This window comes from Vanellus vanellus (assembly GCF_965231255.1).
Source record: "Vanellus vanellus genome assembly, chromosome: 15".
Taxonomy (NCBI): Eukaryota; Metazoa; Chordata; class Aves; order Charadriiformes; family Charadriidae; genus Vanellus; species Vanellus vanellus.
In genome coordinates this window covers 2,160,645-2,182,593 of record NC_138920.1, presented here as the reverse complement: position 1 = coordinate 2,182,593, position 21,949 = coordinate 2,160,645, and the positions used below count along the sequence as shown (strand labels likewise).

The following is a 21,949-nucleotide window of genomic DNA, read 5'->3' as shown; positions in this document are numbered from 1 at the left end:
CTTCTTTAAGTTGTGCTTGGAAAACAGTTGTCTCTATGTGGCTGTTGGAGTGGAAGGGTTCGTTTTAGTGTATTTAAAGCATGTTTAGTTCACACCATCTTTTCTGTAATTACCCTATGCGTGCTGTTGTCACAACCGATGATCTAACTTCTTCAGTATTATTCTTACTTTAATAAAATCTCAAAATTTAACCTTCATATGTCTTTTTAATTATCTCTGAGTAAACTGCAATACATAGATGATACATAAAGTGTATATATATACACATAAAGTATAAAACTAATATGACAAAGATCAGAGATTCACAGTTGCTTTACTATTATTAATCAGATATACAATATTATTTGTACTTCTGTTTTCTTAGAAGCTCTGCTCTGGATTTACAGTGCACTGTGTTAGGTGCTCTACAGAGTCTCCCTACAGTCATTACAGCGATATATACAGCTACCGTGCTCAGGGAGAAATACTGATAGTAATGTCACAACATTGCCATAATAGTATCCCTGTGACCTATTCCTGTAAACCGATAGGCATTTAATTGAGTGGTTTTGCTAACCTACAGCAATTGGATACCCTACTATGCATTGAGTTACTTAGTCAAATAAAGAAAAGGATTTGATACGGATATTCATAATTAAAGTGAATGAAACTGTACAAGAAGGCATGTACTAGCAAAGAAGCCTTTCTCAAGATGTCTGTTACCTGACTTAACAGCCATTTTTCCCGCTGAAGATGAAAATCAAAGAAGCATGAGTGATGGAGTATATGACTAAAAGAAAGATCATACATAAATCAGTTTATCTGTGACTACAGCGTTCTTGTCTGTGTTGTTCCATAAAACCATGTGTTTCTTATCTCTGCGTGGAAAGGTAGTGTGTTATAAACAATTTGAGTGCTTAACCGAAGAGCTGGGTATGATGTGCGATTACGTTGCAATTTATCTTTAGTTAGCTCAACTGGGAATACATCAGCTAACAGGAGTTTTATTCTGAACGCATATTTAGATTACTTTTAATTAAGAAAGTTTGACTAAAAAGTATGTTTCAAGTTGGGCATATTCTGTGATGTGTGCGTGGGGAGCATAGAGCTATTAAACTGAACGTAAGAAAAGCGGTGTATTCACCTGGTTTGGCATCATGATAACGAGCGATGCTTTTAGATTGTTATAGGTGTGTCCTCATAACTTTCTCTGGCGGTAACGCTTTGGTAAGGAAAACACATCAGTGCCTTTAAAGCTAAATTAACTGTGCTTCTTTATGTTTTAGCATAGCAGGACAACTGTTTCACTCAGTGAACCAACTTACAAAAGTGGGGTTTGTACAGGGTCATCCTCTCTCTGGTGCATATTGGTGGACTTTTGGGTACCTCCTGAGAACCGGGAAGGAGAAAACTCAGGCAGGTCTCTGACCAGACCTCTTTATTTTGTACAGATGGTACAAACAAGCAAAAATTGTTGGAATTCTCTTGGGACCTTTCCCTGCAAATGCAAAACATGGGTAGTCAGTTCCTTCTTCACCGTCCTGCCTTACCCAGGCCGCTCGTGTACACTGAATACAAGTTTCACTTGTTACTTGGTCTTGGGGAAGGGGAGTTGAACAGGAAATTAAGGAGCTTTATCGGATTGCCTGACCTTGCGTCTGTATGAGTAGCAAAGTTTCAAGCTCAGCTATTAGTTCTCCCTTCTGAATCTTGTGCCAAGAAGATGGACATTATTAAGAGTGCTGTCCCGTCAAGAGCTGTGGAGAACATGAAGGTCAAGAGACCTTACTGCATGTTCAAGAACTAACAGAAAGAGTTTGAGAGGTAGAGGCTCCTTTCAGGTCAGCGGAGTGGACAGTTTCCAAACAGCAGCGGGTAACGGTACACAAAGAGCTGTCACAGCTCTAAGCTAAGGGCTGTGGGAGGAGATAAGTACGCTGTCAGGCGATAGTTTTATACCTTGATATTTTCTTTTCAGAGCAAATCCTAGCGCAGCCTTTGAAAAGAAAATGAGCGATGTGTTCTCTTCTATGAAACTCCCTAGCGTTTACAAAAATCAAGGGAACTTCTTGCTTAACAAGATGCTTTTTAATATAAACTGACCCCTCAAGAGAAACAGGGTAATGAATCCGGAGCTGGGGTTTTGAGCACTCTGTGCTTACAAAATGGTCTTAGGCTTTTTTTTCTCCTGTCTCCACCTCCCACAAAATGCATGCTGTCCACTTGCCCTCCGAGAATGATTTAGCTGCTTTCAGACTTGGGACCGTCTTACAGAATATACCGCGGTGGAGAAGGCAGGTGACACAGGCGTGCTGGAAGGAAGAGAGCTATGGATGTGTCTGCGAGGAGGCTCGAACAAAAAGAAAGGTGAGGGGATGGAACGGTGAGAAATGCCTGGCCAGGGCAGGAAGCAGGAGGGGGAGCTATGTCTGCTAGTGCCTATGGCAGGGGGGTTGGAACTCAATGATCTTCAAGGTCCTTTCCAACCTAAACCGTTCTGTGATTCTACTGCCTTTCTGCAAAGGCTTTGAGATGAAAAGCAGCCATAGCATTGAGAATCAGACTATTTGTTGAGAAGCAAGAAGAGTTTCTTGTCCTTTTCTGTGGAAGTCACTTCGTTTCCTAGAAATCCTCTTTAGCTCCACTTCATCTGCCCCAGCCACGACCTCCCAGGACATCGCCACTGCCGTTTGAGTGGCCTCTTAGCAATGTAGCCTCCCTTGGAGGATAGCTTTGCCATGCCAGTGTTGACCTGTCCTCTGTGGCTGTGCTAGAACTGGGAAAGTTAATTTCTTAGTCAGTCCGTTACCTCTAGATGGAAGGAAGCAGAGCTCCCCAGCCAAAATTTTCCATGCTCTGTGGCATCCTCACATGCCGCTGTCTGTCAAACTGGACTGCAGCAGCTGTTTTCTACAGTTGTCCATATTTCCAGGTGTAGGTATTTCATAAGGATAACTAGGAAAAGGTGCGCTTCTGTTCAGTAGTGGAAGGGCTGGTTGGCCTCACCACCATGGTTGTTGACATACTTTCTTGGGTATGAGCCTTCATCTTTCTGGGCTTGCTGATCATCTCCGAACTCTTCCTGGTTGTCTCGCTGGTGATCAAGGAACCAATAAAGATGGGCAATCTGCTGGACCTGATACTTTAAAAGGAAGAACTGGTGGGTAGTGTGAAGATCAGTAGCATCCCTGGCTGCAGTAACCATGAGATGGTGGAGTTCAGAATATGCATCAGAGGGGTCCATACTGAGGTCAGTGCTGTTTAATATCTTCACAAGTGATCTCAACACAGCAGAATGCACCCTCAGCAAGTTTGAAGATGATACAAAATTTGGAGAAGTGGCTGATATACTAAATAGTGATGCTGTCATTGAGAGAGACCTCAAGAGGCTGGAGAAGTGGGCTGACAAGAGCCTAATGAAGTTGAGCAAAGAGAAATGCAAAGCCCTCCCTGCACCTGGGCTTTGTCGGTGGCCAGCAGACCAGAAAGCAGCTTCTCAGAGAAGGACCTGGGGGTCCTGGATGACACCAAGTTGAACAGTGTGGCCCTGCAGCACAGAAGGCCAACAGCACCCAGGGCTGCATTAGGAAGAGTGTTGCCAGCAAGTCAAGGGAGATGGTCCTTCCTTTCTACTCAGCACATCTGGAGTCCTGGCTTCCCAGTACAAGAAACCTGAAATTCCAAACCTGACTGGAAAGTCAGCTCTGAACTGGGTGACTTTTACCATGGACTTCCACGTGTGAGTAGTGGTGGTAGCAATGAAAATTATGCTTTCATGAGCACTTAAGTGATACAGGAGAGTAAGTCCATTTAATTTTCAACAGGACTTTGAGTCTTCAAATCCGTTTTGGAAACTGGGTGCATCTTCTAACCTTGAGTGTTTTCGAAAATCCATGAAGAGTGATCAGTCATCCAAACTTTACCGTGAAACTACTTAATGCATTTTATACTGTGCTGTTGGACATTTTATTCACTTGTTTGGCACGCCAGATTTTTCAGCAACAGATGAGAAAGACTTTTTAAGTAAGTCCCCATTTGGATTTCCCAAATACAGAAATTCTGGAATTTTCAATACATATATGGCTAAATCTTAACCCACGTATGTTTTTGGACATTTGTATTTGAACAAATGTATTTGAACGTTTATTTGAAATGCATTTGTATATTTTAACGTCTTGCATATGCAGGTGTTTACACCCTCCAACTCAAATGTTTAGACAATTTAACCATTTTGGTGTGATTTGTGTGACCAGTTGAGTACTGTTTGTTACTGGCTTTAGGTATCTGGGATGCTGGTAAAGCACCCTGCTCTGGAGACTCGCGGACCCCTGAACCTGCGTTGTCACGTTTTTATGGGCAACAGTAAACGAATAAGTATTTAAATAGCAGACATAGTTCTACACGAATTGCTGTTGCAACTCCTGTCCCAAGGAGAGCTCAGCCATGTACACAGAACTGCACTTTGTTACCTCTGAGATGTGCGGACAGAGATACGCTGTTGGGAGATGCTGCAAAGCAGCCGCTGAGCTGCCACTGCCAACTGTTCTCTCCCATGTCTGCAAGTGCTCTTGGTTTGTGCCTTGCCAAAAAAAGCAGAGAAGCCCAATTCAGGCAGAATTGAGGGCTCAGGCGTTTTATTGGCATGGGGAGACTCTTACGTCTGTCCTTGTTGGCTGTGTCTTCGTCCCTCACACAGCATTGCCTGTGTCACCTCCCATGTCAAGGTGCCCTCACGGAGTAGGACATCCAGGGACCACACTAGATCAAGGAGACGAGGGTCCCAGATCCATGGGACTGAAGAGGAGTGTATGCCTGTAACACAGAGTTGAAGGTACCCCTACTTTGCACTCCTATCAGCTTCTGGACCATACAGGGCTCCTCAGCCCTTTCTCTTCCTGTCAGGAGCATGTCCCTTCTTTCTTCCTTCCTCTTTCTCCCTCCTGCCCTTGGGATCCAACCCAACCTTTCCCCGTGCAGCTCTGCCTCCTGTAGGATGGTGCTACCTGTGCTCACCTCCTCCAGCAGCCATGGCAGTGCCGGGAGTCCAGAAAAGTAAAAGCCTGTTGAGGAGCCTATGCTAGAGGAGATGGGGTTGTCCCAGGTACTACATGTGCTGTGGTGGGTGTTAGCCCCGGTCTGCTCTGTCCTTCCTCCTGCCTTGCCGGGCGCCTTACAGATCTCTGCTTACAGATTTGGTGGTCCAGGTCAGGTCAGAGCACAACACCGGAGGACCCAGAAGGGGGACAAAGCTCCCTTCCCACCACGTACCCTCGTTGATCAGCAGACTGGCAGTGCTCTCACCGCTCCTGGCAGCACTTAGATAAGGAGGCGATGGTATCAGAGCCACCTATTTTTTTGGCCGTTTTCTGTAAACTCTACAAGAGAGTCTACAGTCGTATCCTTTCCCTCCAGGCAGCTGCCTGTTTTACCTGGTCTGAGGGTGCACGTGGTCATGGGCGGTCATGGGCTAGGAGCCTCCTGCCCATTCTCTGACAATGACCGTAGAAGCTGCGCAGACTTTGAGGACTAAAACCACCTCCGGGAGCTGACCCTGGCGCTGTGACCTGCTGTGCAGTAGGGTGGCAAAGCATTCGCTTCGTGCTTTATGAGTGAGTGGGGCTTGGGGTTGCGTCAGGCTGCGGCTGTGTACTAACCTGGCTGTGCCTTCCTTCCACAGGGAACGATCTCTTTCTGGTCGCAGTCCATGAGCTGGGACATGCGCTGGGTCTGGAACACTCCAATGATCCCAGTGCCATCATGGCTCCTTTCTACCAGTACATGGAAACGCACAACTTCAAACTGCCCCAGGATGACCTCCAAGGAATTCAGAAAATCTATGGTGAGCAGCAGTATCCACTCATCTATTTACACTGAGCTCCGGGCTAGTAAGTATTTAAGAGCCACAGAGAGGTAGCCCCCAAAATGCTTGCAGCTGGCGGGCTGGGTTTCCTGCCATAGCTGCATGGGGAACCGTTTAAAGCCCTTAATCCACAGCCAAATATCAGACGACTGTCCCAGTGGCAATATCTTTGTGCTTTGGATAACCAAACCTCTGTGATCTCACTGCGGCTCTGTCCCTCGCTATGTCCCCAGTATCACGGAGCACTAGAAAGGGAAAAACAGGCAATTGCCATACCCAAGGTTTGCCCGTTAGGAACAGCCAGTGCAAACAGAGGGGAAGAATGCGAAGAACATGGAACATCAAGGAAAGGTAAAAAGTATTTACGCCTTTATTTTTTTCTCCACGTATAGAAGGTAGGGAAGAAAATTTTGGCTCTGCTTAGGAAACATTTCACCTCTTTTAATCTCCAGCTGAACATTGTTGTATAACGTTCTCCACAAAGCTACGGGCTCAAGGAAAAAAGAGGGAAGAGGAGGCAGAACGCTTGTGGGGGAAACGCAAGGGGCTGGAGGTGCTGTGGTACCGTGTGATGGGATCATGGATACCAGGGTGCGAGGACGGGACTTTCAGAGAATTGTTGGCTGAAGGAGACTCTGGGAGCAGAGGGAAACGCAGGTTTTAGGAACTACAGTCAAGGGGAGGCTGAGCTAGAAGATGCTAACGGATGCAGTCCATGGCATGGAAAACAGGTTTTGTCAAACATTCCTGATTTCATTCTTTGAGGAATGTGCAAGTTTGACAGAGAGGTTACTTAATAAACGCGGCGTAGAGCAGCTATGCTGTGCAGCTATGCAACATTTGACATCTGGACTCAAATATTAGCTCCCGGTATCGGTAGAGCAGATATATGAATTAGACCTGAAAAAAAAAAAACCTTAGAAGGTGGGTGTCTGTGGGAAAGGTGGCATTTCTAAGGGATTGCTGCTGGGATCAGTGGCGGACCTGACACTAGTCAACGTTTGCATCAGTGATCTGCCACTGAATGTTAAATTACTGCTAATAGAATTTGTGCCTATAAGACTAAAGCAGTACAGGAAGACTTTAGAGGTCTAAACTGTATGTCAGTTGTTTGAGTCTGATTTTTTTTTTTTTTTAGTGACTGGAATGAGATTCATTTGTTCAAATGTAGCTGCCTAAAGAAGAGAAATGTATTTCTGGGTTAGTTTCTCTGACTCCTGTCTGGGTAATGGAAAAAAAACAGACATTTGTAGAGTGTAGGTAATCCTCACTGTAAGGCAGATATCCGAGTAAGGTCCAACATTTAAAATAAGACAACTTGAAGTACACCCAGGGGGAACTGGCTCTTCCCATTACTGCAGCAGCAGATTTCTCTTTATCGTTCATTACCAGGATGAACTTGCATGGCAATTGTCCTGTGGTGTCATTTCATTATGCATACTTTAACGTAGTATATATTCAAATACTCGGGATAACAGAGACTCTGGATGGTTTTGAAATAAAGTGCCGGGTTAGTAAGTATTAAACTTTCATTAAGTAATATACCTAAGTTTTCATTTTTGAAAGCTGCTAAAAAGTCATTACGCTGTTTCTATTTTGAAATGTTGATTTAGTACCTGTGAACTTTGACTAACCAGAAAGGAAAAAAAAAAAATCTTAATTTATCGCCGACGGTGAAAGTGCAATCAGGGAAAAATTACTGGTTTCTCTGGTTTCAGATCATTTTCTGGAAAGAGAGCAAATAAGGAATTGCCAGCCACGCTTTTTCACGTTTGTGGTTGAAGCCAGTATGAGCTGTGGCTAAACTGGGGACCAGCGCTGCCCCCACACAGCTTGGGAAGGGACGCGGTGCCCAGGGCTGAGCTGGAACGGGGCTCCTGGGCCTGTGGCGGGGTGGAGGTACCAGGTGACACTGGCCGGGGCCATTATGACCTACTAGTGTGCTCAGGGCCCTGGCAATTTGTGAGAGCACTGCGCTGCGTCTTGTGCACAGCTACGACAGAGCAGAGAGCTCAGCGCCGCACTGCCTACGGCGCGGCAGCACCACCGCTGCACTTCCACCTATTCTTCATTTACGTAGCGACATTGAACTTCAGCCATGTACTATGTTAAGGTTCTCTATGTGCAACATAATATGCTTAAAATTTTAACTTGGCTTGAAAAAAAAAGCAGTATGAATGAATTACTACCTGGTGCAGGTAGGAATTAGGGATTCGTCTGTTGGCTATCGTGGAATAATCACGCAAGGGTCTTCTCTGAGGCTTTTGAACCGGAGCGGTTTGGGGATGGTGTTGGCGCTTGTAGAGACAGCTATTCCTGCAGGGAGAAGGAGGAGCTTTGGTTCTCCAGATAGAGATTTCAGCCCTTAGCGCAGAGTTACAGTCCAAAAATTAACATTGAGTTTAAAACTAGGTTTTACTCTTGTGGTTCACAAAGAAAAGATGGGAAATGCAGGTTGTGTTTCTCCCTGGAACTGGAGGTATGAGAACACATCCTTTCATCTGAGCTTCTTACAACTGAGAAGGGACTTCTCATAGTTTTAGCAGGAACGTTCAAGTAATGCATTTAATTTCCACAGTGCCAATCTGCTTTGTTGTGCCTTGGGAATGCCAAAAGCCCATCTACCAGAGCACTTGTCCAAAAAGCAAAACCTCCTGCTTTCTTGCTGCTTTGACATTCTCTACAGTGCAGCAGCCTGTGCTCAATACGTATTATTTAGGAACCTACTATGCAAAACAAATCATAGAGCCACTGTCTCGCCTGCAGCATCCTTTTTTAAAAACAAACTCAATTAAAACTTCCAATTTTTCATTCCCCTGAAGTTGCTAGAACAAAGAACAGAAGCTCTACTAACGCTTAAGTCCATTTTGTCTCCTTCTTTTGAGAATGATGCGTTTCAAACCTATTTTTATGTTGTGTCTGTGTTTACCCATTAGCAAAAGAAATGTGCCTAAATCTGTCATGTCATGATTTCTTGAATTACCATGTTATTTTCTGCTGGATTTATTTCAAAACTCACCTAAAGAGGCAGTAGGTGATGTGAACTTGTTTGTGCTTCCTGCTGCTTAGTATAAGGTCATTGTTTAAAATGTTATTTCCACTCATGAGCTAACGATGAAAAGGCCAGCAGCTCACCGTGCGTGGCAGAGTAGACCGTAAGACGAGTCAGCAGTACTTCCATCTTCTGATGGGTGCTTCTGGTAGCATGTTCCTTGACAAAATGAGGCCAGGATCACGACTGTTCTTTACATGTCTTTTTCAGAAGGATATCTCGCGCTGTTCGTATGTGCCCGTGTCACAGGTGACATGCCCAGGAAGGAATTAAGCTGGAAATAATACCATTGTGTAGGTCCCCTGGATATCATGTTAAGTTGACTGCCTCTCTTAATTTTGCTAGTGTTGGAGCCAGGGCTGCTTGCAGCTACAGTGCAGATGGAGAGAGGAGACATACTCAGCCATGGCCTGGTAACACGGCCTGAACTGATCATCCTTCAGCACTGGGTCTCCTGTTCTTCACCTCCTGCCCCAAGTACCCGTTTGCAGTAGGCCGTGGAGCAGCCTCTCATGTTAGGAGCGACTCTTCTGACACTGTGCCAGCAGAAAAACTCATGTCCAGTCAGATGCTTGGAGCTGGTAGACCAGGCCATTACCTTCAAGGCCCTTTCAAAGCCTAAGGTCACAAAGGAAAGGTCTCCTAATCACTCAAAGATAGACCAAATCATTAAGCCTGGAGACAACCTCAGGGATCTGGGTCCTCCCAAATCTCACTGAGGACGTGTGAACCTCACACATCTTTTCTGCAGCTCCCAAGCAGTGTACATGCTGCATCCCATGAGGGCTGCGGTCCTGGGTGGTCACGAAACCACACCAGCCCCTGGCCAAGGAACTAAACACCAGCTCTGACATCCAGGAGCAGGGGATCAGGGGGGCACAGTGTCTATGAGCAAATAGCACCTTCTGCCGTCCTCGTTGCTCCTGTGCGGCAAGCGCGGGTTTCAGAACCTCCCTCGCCTTTTCCCGATGGCAGCCCATAGAGCAATCCCAGATCCTTGTAACCTACGTGTATGTGCGTGATGGCTTGTGACGAAACAGCAGAAAGCCCTGGTGCAAAATGCCCCATGTGGTGACACTGCATTGTGAACGGGACCGTCGGAGCAAACTTTGCTGGCATGCAGGACCTGGAAACATTAGGCAGAGGACTGTTTTCTGATAATGTCCTCTTGAACATGGGAAGAGAATAAAGTAACATCCAAGACATTACCTGTAGAAGCTGCAAGGTCTGGGACTTTTGGAGCTGTGTCTCATGGTGCTGTGCTCGTAGGAGGGCAGGGGAAGGAAAATGCGTGGCAGTAAGAGAGCTGGAGGGATCTGCCCCAGTGCCACATCGCTGGCATGTTGCAGAGATACCGGACTCTCGCTCTGTGTTGCATCCCTTCATTTGCACCTTTCCTCCTGTCCAGAGACTCTGCTGGACCCAGCAGGAAATACCAGACTCCGTCTCTGATGCATCCACCGACTCTCACCTGCCGTATGCCAGGTCTCCATTCCCGTTCCTCCAAAAAACAGGCAGGGAGTAACCAGCTGGTTCCCGGCGTTGTCCTTGGGGTCCACTTGACACCTGGAGGACTCTGCCATGACACAGGGGCTCACCCGTGCCCATGTCAGCCTTGGAGCCGCACGCATGGGGAGGAGCTCCATGGGGGAGGCACGTGATCAGGTGCCTCCTGACGAAGGGGGAGCTGAGAGGGAGCCCACCTCTCTTGGGAGGTTTCTCAGCTGATGGAGGAACACTGCTTTATGTTACGCCTGGGCATGAAATACTTCTCTCATCCTACAGATCTTTCTGAGTATAAAAAAAAAATATCTGTTTTGCAGTGGAGCAGATGTCAGGCTTCCTAAAGTTTTTCCAGAGGGGAACTGGGCAGCAATCGCCACAGCTGGAGCATCTTGCAGAGCCCCAAACCCTTATCATTTGCCTGCCTAAGCCTGGGAATTTGGGAGCCAGTTTTCTTGCACCCAAAGCAGAGAACCCAACTGCATGATGAATCGCCTCGTTACACAGCCCGGGAGAGCATTCCCTTTGGCTTAGAGCAAGGATTTCAGCCGTGGACGTTTGTCTTCCAGGCAAAAGCTCTATCACCTGGGTGGCAGGTGGTCATTCAGAGGAGAACTATGCGAGAAGGGCTCACGAAACCCTTCCTGCCACCCAGTGATGATCACGAGAGCCTCGACTGCCCAACTGTTGGGTACGCTGTGGGTGCTGGGGCTTGTCTGCACTGTGGCAAGGATACCCAAACTTAATGGAAATAGCTAATTCGCTCCACTGCTCAAGTTAACCCCAAAAGTGCAAAGTGCTCTGTGAACAGGTTTACCAAGCGAGCAAGGGAAATGAGTCCTTCCTGAGCTCTGAGCTGTTGTGGGTGGACCATCGCTCCTCCCTGAGATGTTAGCTCCTTGGCAGCTGGCTCATTTAATACGAACGGGCACCTCTCTCCGCTGCCCCGGAGTCTGCAGAGCAGCCCAGGTGGGTTTCTCTCACTCTCCCCGGCTCATTTGTCTCATACATTTTGATTTGAGAAACACTCTCCTGCGTGGCTGGACGGCTGGTACGGTCCTGCAGAAACACGCAGGCAGCTCAGCTTTTTACCAAAAAAACCAACCCAGTACGTTATTCAAAAGCGTAAGTGTCTGTAGTCTGGATGAGAGTTTTGTTCTCGGAGTGCATACTAAGAAGATAAAGACAGGCCGTTGTTTGCAGGTGGATCGCTGTCTCCCCTGATCTGAAACGGGGCGACCTCCGCACTGGCAGGCTTAACGAGCCGCCTGGCTCGCGCAGAGCTCCTGCGAGGGACGCGGAGCCGTGCAGGGTGCTGAGCCCCCGGGCAGGTGTTGTGCAGTTGAGGGAACACTCTGTCAATAGCCGGGAGGACACTGCAATTATATTTTGTCCTCAACTATCGACACAGTGGCTCCTAAATGCCTCCTCTCTCTGTGTTATCTTCACAGGTCACCTTGGTATTCAGATGGTCTGCGACAGAGGAAGCATGAAGGGAGGAGGCTAAGTGCCAGTGGCGGAAGTCACACGCTGAAGGTGATCTGCTGTGACCCAAAAGCTTTCTGACATTCTTTGCCTCGGTTGTGATAGAGAGGAAGAAAGTCTTCTTCTCCACACAGTGTCTGTAAAGTCCCAGCAAGTTGCTTCCCTCCAGAACATAGAGTTTCCGCCTCCAGGAGGTTTCTTACCTCCTTCCCGTGTGGAAGTGGCTGCAGGTTCAGCCCCGGGGGTGGGTTCGGCTCCGGTGCTGGGATCACACGCAATAACTAGGTGACCGGGTTCAGCCTAATTGCAGACCCACGCGATAGCCTCTCCCACTTAATTTTTCTCTCAAGGAGATTTGCTCTGGCTGATTCTCTGAAGTTGCTGGGAGAGGCTGCCATGGGCGTGCGGTGCTGCCGGGTTAGTTCTGTCCGTGGTGGGTGTAATCAGTGCCTGTAACGAATACCAAGGCTCCAGCGACTCTTAAGTAACTCTTTGTTCACACGGTCATCTCTGCTGCTGATAAACCTGTTCTATCCTGCCTTTAGCCATCTGTTTCGGAGGCAGGTTACTGTGATGAGATTCTGGAAATAGTAATGATGGCAAACTGTACGGGGCCTGTTCGTTCTGCTTTCAAGCCCGGTTGTGCTCTGAAGTGGCCTAGGTCTTACGAGATAGCATCTTTCTTCAGCAACGGACAGGCTGCGCTTCTGCTCTCCATCCCCCTAACTGCAGAACCGCTTCTGTAGACCACCTGGCATGTGGATCCGAGGATTTTCGTGTTGTGTGTGTGCTCCTCTGCTCTTTGCATGTGCACCACTGCAGGATTACCTTCCACCTCTAGCTGTAAGTCCACCCCCCTCTCAGTGACAAAGCGAAGGCAGCAATTAAAAATAAAAAGGCGATGTGTGTAGCCACAAAGGAGACAAGACTTCAATCAGGATAAATTAGAATAAAACCAAGATAGCAAGGAAGAAACAAGAAGAGAAGCAAAAGATAGCAAGAAAAAAATCCATGGCTGGCAGGCGAGACAGTAACAGGAACATTTTAAGTGAAATGACAAAGTCTGCATCCAAGCAAGTTGCAGGACCTGGAAACATTAGGCATAGGACTGTTATTTTCTGCGAAATGTGTGGGAAGCCTTGTCAGTGCTGGGCACCTCCTTCAGAGCAGTATTCCAGCGCTAGTTCGGCCATTGCCAGCAGTGGGTACGTACGGTGGCCCAGCTTCCGTTGTTGGGCCTGATTGTCATCTCTCTCCACTGCTCTAGCAAGTGTTTCAGTTAATGCAGATCTCGAGTTCACCTAAATCGTTGCTGATTTGCACCATCCCGACTGCAGCGTGTCCAACCGCTTCTGCCTTCCAAGTTTGCTGCGTTCTGTTTCAGCAGCGTCTTAGGGCTAATTAAAACCTTTACAGTTGGTCCCCTGGATTGTAGGTGCTCTTTTGACTTTCCTCTTCTCTACAGCAAACTGTGTCAGAGTTTGGGCACTTAAGTTGAACGTGAGAGAGTAGAACATGACTGCTGTCCTGCAGCAGGGGCAGGGCAGGCTGTAACCCCGCGTACGAGTGGTCCTTGCTTGTGAAGAGAGAGTGAATCTTTGATAACTAAAATCATGCATGAGATGTTAAATTCCTAGCATATGACCACAATACTGTAGTCCCTACGCTGCACCTTACTATCAGATTCTATGTGTCTTTGTGACCCATCAGACACATTCATCATAATTTTCTTTAGGTATTACTCCTGTCTCACCCTTTTTTCCTTTAAAAGAGAGGGGGAAAAAATTAATGATGTCATGTCCTCATCTTACTGCTCATGGTCATCTCTGTAAAACTCTATTCTTGCTCTCTTCTCTCAAAGTGTGGAGTTATGGGCTTGTTATTTCTGGAAATCCAGAACTGCTGTTGACTTGAGTATCTCTGTCCGTTTGCTGCCTCTGAGCAGAACTGCCCCGACTTGGCAATCGCTCCCTTTCACACTCCGTGTCCTTCCAGCGAGCGGCTTGAATACGTACCGCCCAGTGACTTCTTGGGTCCCTCCCAGACAATTCCCTCGGACAGCAGGTGTGCCTCTGCATTGCAGATGGTTACACATCTCACCCTCTTTAAAGGCACCGGCGCTCCTCGGAGTCCTCCCTACAGTCACGTTGTGAATTTGCTTCTAGCTGCCTCTCACAGCACAGGGATCTCTATCCCGTGCTGGCACTGGTGCCCGTCTTCTGCAAACTACCAAACAGCTGTCTGATGAAATTGCTCCACTGTACCAATTCAACTGAGCACTAAGAGGCTTTTCTGATCCATACACGGCAAATGCATTTCTGATTTGGTCAGTGCACGGCAGCATTAGCCTCTTGCAAAGGGGAGGGAACGAAGAGCTACACCTCTCCTGTGCCTCTGTAGCAACATCCTGTAGTCTCCTTTAAAAGATGACCCTTCTGTCAGGCTGTTGGCAGGGGGATCCTATCGTGGAGGACATGCATTAGAGTTTTTTCAACGTTATTTACCAAACGCATCCACTCAAAGCCACGTGGATGGTGGCGCAGGAGCGAAAGGCTCACAGTGCTGTGTAATGAGACTGCAGCGTGCAGTAAGTCACTGCTTATCGCTTCCTGTCCTTAGGTCCCAGCCAAGACTTACCGTTCCTCAATGCAAGCGTTTCCTTTCTTCACCAAGCATGTAAATTGCTGGTTTTCAAACTTAATTTATCCAGGTACTATAACTGGCACCAAGTGCCATTTTTGGCAGCTGAAAGAGATTCCTGCTCCTTCAAATTGCCAAAGCAGGAGCTGAACGCTGCTCCCACGTCCCACCTGAACGAACCAGAACTTCGCTTTTCTTTGTGTAAGACCTGTCTGGGACCTCTTTCCCCCTTCCCGTCCCTTCCCCTGCAGCATATCCCACTGCACCGACTCAATCCCACCTCCCTGAGCTTTCCAGCCTGAGCAGAAGTACCATCTCACGCGCCGCTCCTTGGAGGAGGCGCCTCTGCCCAGCCCGTGTGCTTCACACCACAGCGTTGCCTACGGCTATATCAGCAAACAATGTCTGTGGCTGCTAGCAAGAATAATGGGGGCGCATCTATACAGAAGTATTTAGGGGTGGCGTTCAGTAGAGTGCTGGGGACTATGCACTTCAGGGAAGAGGGGTGGTTATTGTGGATTAGCTCTGGTTGTGCCCTGTGATGTCTGTTTGCAGCTGCAGTGTGCTAGATGCCCTCCAGAAGCGCATCTTCAAGTTTAGCTTTGTCCAAAAAGAATGCATTTCATGAACTTTAGTGTGAATCAAAGGACAGAAATTACAAATGATGGCACACCTCTTCAAAAGCACATAGAATCGTCTGGGTTGGAAGGGACCTTTAAGATCATCAAGTCCAACCATCAGCCTAACGCTGCCAACACCACCACTAAACCCCGTCCCAGAGCACCACGGTTACCCATCTTTTAAATACCTCCAGGGATGGTGATTCCACCACTTCCCTGGGCAGCCTGTGCCAAGGCTTAACAACCCTTTCTGTGAAGAAATTTTTCCTAATACCCATCCTAATCCTCCCCTGGTGCAACTTGAGACCATTTCCTCTTGTCCTATCGCCTGTTTCTTGGGAGTAGAGACCAACCCCCCCTCGCTACACCCTCCTTTCAGGGAGCTGTAGAGAGTGAGAAGGTTTCCCCTCAGCCTCCTTTTCTCCAGGCTGAACACCCCCAGGTCCCTCAGCCGCTCCTCAGAAGACATGTGCTCCAGACCCCTCACCAGCTCCATTGCTCTTCTCTGGACACGCTCCAACACCTCAATGTCCTTCTTGTAGTGAGGGGCCCAAAACTGAAAACAGTACTCGAGGTGGGGGCTCACCAGTGCCGAGTACAGGGGGGCAATCACTGCCCCAGTCCTGCTGGCCACACCATTCCTGATACAGGCCAGGATGCTGTTGGCCTTCTTGGCCACCTGGGCACACTGCTGCCTCATGTTCAGCCGGCTGTCGACCAACACCCCCAGGTCCTTTTCTGCCATACAGTTTTCCAGCCACTCCTCCCCATGCCTGCTGCGTGGGGTTGGTGTGACCAAAATGCAGGAGCCGGCACTTTGCCGTGTTGAATTTCACACCCTTGGCCTCGGCCCATCAATCCAGCCTGTCCAGATCCCTCTGTAGCGCTGTCCTACCCTCCAGCAGGTCGACACTCCCGCCTAACTTGGTGTCATCTGCGAACTTACGGAGGGTGCACTCCATCCCCTCATCCCGATCACTGAGGAAGATGTTAAACAGGACTGGCCCCAGCACGGAGCCCTGGGGGACACCACTCGTGACCGGCCACCGACTGGATTTCACTCCATTCGCCACCACTCTCTGGGCCCGGCCTTCCAGCCGGTTCTTTATCCAGCTGAACTGTTTTTTACATTCCTGAGCTGAACCGAAATGCTAGGGTGGATGCACCAGTATTGCCTGCCTAATGAGGGGGTCCCACCCTGCCTGCAGACCATCGCTGCATACCGTTTGGGGGAAAATTCACAGATATTGCTAGCAGGAGCAGTATCAGAGTTTGCGAATTTTAGTTAAAAGAATTTTACGGTCTGCTAAGATATGGGCACTGAACAGCTAAGAATAGAGGGGGATGAGAAATACACAGAATCAGTATAATATTTTTATCCAGTTCACGTGGTTCAACTTTCCATCCAGTTCAACTTTCCAAGAATAACTGTCAACAGGGAATCCTCAGCTAAAGGATTTCTGTGATGAGCAATATTTCACAGAATCATAGAATGGTTTAGGTTGGAAGGGACCTTGAAGATCATCGAGTTCCCACCCCCCTGCCCTGGGCAGGGACACCTCCCACCAGCCCAGGTTGCCCAAGGCCACGTCCAGCCTGGCCTTGAACACCTCCAGGGATGGGGCCTCAACAACTTCTCTGGGCAACCTGAGCCAGGGGCTCACCACCCTCAAAGGGAAAAATTTCTTCCTAATGTTTAATCTGAACCTGTCCTCTTCCAGTTTAAAGCAATTCCCCCTCGTCCTATCGCTACATGCCCCAGTAAAAAGTCCTTCCCCAGCTCTCCTGTAGGGCCCCTTTATGGACTGGAAGGCTGCAATAAGATCTCCCCGGAGCCTTCTCTTCTCCATGATGTCTTTTATTTAAGTTCTGGAATAAAAGTAAATAAAAATTGCATATGGCACAAAATAACATATTATGAGGACAAGTCAAAGTAAATAAAAATTGCATATGGCACAAAATAACATATTATGAGGACAAGTCACCTTGAAGAACTATAATAATCCATTTGAAAAGCTTTAGAAAAGAGCTGTAAGGGTAAGTCTCAAGACTTACTGAAAGACATTGCAGCAACAGGCAGAAGGAACCGGTCTATTTAGTTTATAAAGGAGAATTTAAAAAGCATCTTCATCAAGTTCTGTAAATGATTAAATGTTGAGACATGAGATGATAAAAAGAATGCTGAAGCTAAAGGTGCACAGACTCAGACAATAGGTAAGACACAGACTTTGTCAGTGTCAGGGCTTAATCATTGGAACAATTTGTTGTGTGTTATAGGGGGTTTTCTCTGGCTTGAGATCGGCAAATGTGCTGTGTCTGAACCCGAAACACTGGGCCCATCGCAGGACTCGCAAGGGGAGGGTCCGGGCCCGGTACTGCGGGAAGTCGGACTACGTCATCTAAGTGGTCCTTTCTGAACATAATAGCCGTGAAACCACACACAAGATTCTTACCGTTACAACCTTAATAACAGTTAGATGTGATGGCTTTCTCTGGTGACTTCTTTGTCACTAGCGGTGATGACTTTCACTAACCCAGTCACCCTTCCAGGACGTGTTAAGCACTCATTCATTATAGGAACCCTTTGAAAATGTAATATTTAAAAGCTAAGTTGACATGGGGACTTTGGGCACCGTAACCATCGTTTTAGGCAGCATAGTTCAAAACATTTATCTGCCAAAAAAGTCCTCTTCTAATCCCACAGGTGCGGAGCCTCCCTGGGTATCTAAATCCTTACCCGTAAATTCCCTCTCTGGCTATGGGTAAGGCAATCACCCACGACAGGGGAACTCTCTCGGCCTGTGAGGCTGAGCCTCGTCCGGTGCGTGTGCCGTGATCCCGGCTGGTGTGGAGCCCACCAGCAGCGCTGCTGGACCCCCAGGAGAGGGACACTGTCATGGTCAGCCCCCGTTGTGCCCACCGGCGGAGGTTTGTCCTGCAGTCTCTCTACGTAGCCCCTTCAACAGCACTGCTCAGAAAGAGATTGAAACCGTAATCCGTGGCAATAAACAATCAAATCCCATTTGGTTACATCAGATATAAAACTTGCTAAAATCTCTTGCTTCTCGTAGCCTTCTGCTTATTGCCGTACTAACTTGTGGCCTTCTCTGAGAAGCAGCAAGAAAGCTATGACTCTCTTAATTAGATTTGGTGCAGATTTTATCACTAACTGTTAATGAAATTGTCCTATGGCAGAGTGAGTTTAAAAGCAGATCTGAAAGCTGAGCTGGGTAAGGATCGAAGAGGGGGGCTGTGCTTGTGGGGGGCATCATTTGACTGAGAGCGTAGTCCCTTGTCACAGCCGTTCATCAGAGTGCCCACGGTGTTCTGATAGCAAAGATTGGTGACTAAACTGTAATAAAGTAATTGCTTTCTAAATTCCCCAGCAGTTGCCCTTAGATTGTAGCGTTGGTTTTCCCATCCTCATATTTTTCTGGTTTTGCTTTGGGTCTTGGTTTTTTTGTTGTTTTGGGGTTCGGGGGTTTCTTTTTTTTAATGGTCTATTAAATATTCAAGGATTATTACCTTTCATTTCAGTTGGGAACATGATTGGTGTGGCTCCTCCTTCCTTTTAGCTCCAGGCTCCTTGGAAAGACCTGCAAAAACGCACTGGCTCTCTTTCAGTTCTTATCGCTCATCTGTTTTTGGGATACCTTTCATGTGTGGAAGCATCTCGTTCCGCTCCCCGTTTCTAGGGAATGAGCTCTGCATAAGGAGTATGTAAATTCCCCGCAGTGCCGTTCATCCAGCCCGTTGCCTTTTAAAACCTACGAGGGAAGCACAGCAAATCCAAACTTGTCCGCTTTGCTAAACGTTTTTCTTTTCACTTCTAGGCCCTCCTATTGAGCCCCTGGAGCCAACCAGGCCTTTACCGACTCTTCCTGTTCGCAGAATTCACTCCACTTCAGAAAGAAAACACGAGAGACAGCCAAGACCGCCTAGTCCTCCTCTGGGTGATAGGCCGTCTCCTCCTGGCACGAAACCGAACATCTGTGATGGCAACTTTAACACCGTGGCTCTCTTTAGAGGAGAAATGTTTGTTTTCAAGGTACTAAGAATTCCTGCTTACCCATGAGTGTGCTTTTAGTTTTATTGCCGGAAAAGATTAATAGAAGTATCAGGAAGTGAGATTTGAAATATCTGTGAAAATAGCTCTGTTCCTCTGAGGCCGATGAATGAGCAATATTAGCAGGAACTGTAAGCAGATTGGCTCTGAGATATTTGGAAACAGTGCCTGATGGGATTCACAAAACGCCCAGGCAGGCTGTGCAGCAAGATGGGAACTGGATGCACTGGCAGAGAATTCAAAAAACACCATCAAGCTCAGAGAGGAACCACCTGTAAAGCCAGAAAGCGATACCGGTACCTAACCAGGGATTGAGCCTCGTTGCCTCCAGAGATGGCACGCACCGAACCCTGGGCTTCGGGGAGCACTCAGCCTACCTGAAGCTCTCGAGGAGTTTGGGTCAACCTTGCTTGTAAACTGCAGCCAGGGAGGCAGGAGAGGCTTTGCTCAATAACCCATGTTGGAGTGCCTTGAATAGGGAAATCCGTGGTCCCATTCCCAAAATACCTATAGCTTTCACTCTGCCCAATGGGTGTGAACGTGGAGAGGGATTTATTGAAGGTCATTAAATGGACAAACCGTATCAGTTGCAGAAAGTGCCTGAACTGAAAATAGCTGAAGGCTGGGACAGTGTCTGGGGGAAGTCTCACAGGCTCTGTCCTGCTCTTACCCATCCCTGAGCATCCACGACGGCTTTAACTAATGATCTCGTATCTAAAGGGATATCTAATGACTCCTTTGTGCCTTTGGACGTTGTGTGCTTCACGCCGTCTCCAGGTAATGTTAAGGCTGTGTGGGGTCCGATAGTTGAGCACCAGTTGTACCAGGACAATGGTGACACCTCAGTGACCACACACACACAGAGGTCACTCCCAAATGAGTTCCTAACGCTTATAACTGCGGACTTGCTTCCCCCTGCTCCTTTTTCCTCTCCTTCTTTCCACCCTTTTTCACAGCACCGGCAATCAACTTCTTGCCCTTTTGGCTGCCATCTTCCCTACGAAGCGCTTCCCTCACTGGAGACAGTGTTGGGCTGGGCTGGAGCCGTCATCTGAGCCAGGACTTCTGTCTGTAATGGTTACGGGGCCTAGGCAGGGGTTAGTGATGCTCGATGCTGGCCGCCCGGCCTGATTTGACTGCAAGATAAAAATACTCAGTCTGAAGACGCTTCTGGTTTTCTCAGGATCGCTGGTTCTGGCGTCTGCGCAACAACCGAGTGCAGGAGGGATACCCCATGCAAATCGAGCAGTTCTGGAAAGGCCTCCCCGCCAAGATTGATGCAGCCTACGAGCGGTCTGATGGAAAATTCGTTTTCTTCAAAGGTACAGTCCATCTCAGTACAAGCCTACCACACCTGCCCCACATCCCACGCCTTCTATGGCATGAAGGGGGTGAAAACAGGCACGCTGCATCCTTGTCCTTTTCCAGAGGGACACTTCAAGCAGCCACTAATCCTTAAAATATAGTTTAGCGTGGGCTGGCCTTGCCAGGACGAGCTCTGTATAAAGCTAATGTTGATTAGCGGACGTTGGCTTCCGTGTGATAACAAGAAATAGCTCCTGTTTCCCAGGGAGTGTCAGTCTCCAGCCTATCTCCTTGAACGTGTTTTGGCAGGGCATTAGGACCCTTCCAGTTGGAGGGCGCTCCCAAACCCCCGTTTCTGGACAGTTGTCTTCTAAAGAGACAAAATAATCAACTTTATGCTGGGACCCGCGTTACCTCCTTGCGCTGTGACAGTGTCTGAACAGGCTCCTGTCGCTTGAGAGCAGGTTGTGAGCGAGGAAGAGCGGCTGGAAAGCATTGGTGTGCCCCCGTACAAAACCACACCACCTGCTCTTCTGAATTTTCTGTCTGCGGCTTCAGTCCCTCAGTAAAATGTATTAAAACTTGAGAAGGCTCAGGGAAAAGCAACAGAAATAATCGAAAAGTACGGGTTGACCTCCTGCAAGGAGCTCCCCAGCCAGAATGAGGGATGACAAAGACAGGGTAGGAGAGAGGGCTCTCAAACCATGGCTGGGCTGGAGAAGGTGAGTGGGAAAGGGTTGTTTAACGTCTCTACCAAACCAAGAGCTGAGGAGCAGCGAGTGAAGTCAGGAGGCTGCAGGGTCAAAACGAAGAGGAGGAGCAGCTTTTTCACATAATACAGTTAAGCCTGGAAGTCCTTAGCATGCTGTGGTTCATTCATATTTTATATTTATATCAATTCAACTAATTGGGCAAATCTGTTTGTTGTTTGTGTCCCCATTCATCTCTAGGAGATAAATACTGGGTTTTTAAAGAAGTGACAGCAGAACCAGGCTACCCACACAGTCTGGTGGAGCTGGGCAGCTGTCTGCCCCGGGAAGGCATCGACACGGCTCTGCGTTGGGAGCCAGTAGGCAAAACCTACTTCTTCAAAGGCGACAGGTACTGGAGGTACAACGAGGACAAGAGAGCAACGGACCCGGGATACCCAAAGCCCATCACCGTGTGGAGAGGAATCCCTCAGGCTCCCCAGGGAGCGTTTCTCAGCAAAGAAGGCTGTATGTATCTGCCATCGTTACGCCTGTTAGATCGGTAACACCTCGTCTGCCGTGGGAGTTGGGTTGTTGGATGTGGGGTGTTTCGAATATTTCCGGAGTAGGAATCAAGTGTCAGAAGTCCTAAGGTCACACTGGCCCCTGCGAGCACCTGCAGTCTGGGATCCCTCTTGACCTTCATCCCAACCCACATATGCCCTCAACTGTTCAACCACATCATCGTAA

At 48.0% G+C, this 21,949-nt stretch overlaps 1 protein-coding gene across 1 annotated transcript in view; it reads left to right on the top strand.

The window, feature by feature from the left end:
* The window catches only part of MMP24 (matrix metallopeptidase 24), a gene marked incomplete at its 3' end in the record, with an annotated part of 47,748 nt that overhangs the window by 24,394 nt on the left and 1,405 nt on the right, over window positions 1-21,949 (top strand). The window contains exons 5-8 of the mRNA XM_082491069.1: window positions 5,657-5,818; window positions 18,973-19,187; window positions 20,389-20,527; window positions 21,461-21,727. Of these exons, the coding sequence (XP_082347195.1) occupies window positions 5,657-5,818; window positions 18,973-19,187; window positions 20,389-20,527; window positions 21,461-21,727 (783 nt within the window). The remainder of the gene's footprint in view (window positions 1-5,656; window positions 5,819-18,972; window positions 19,188-20,388; window positions 20,528-21,460; window positions 21,728-21,949) is intronic.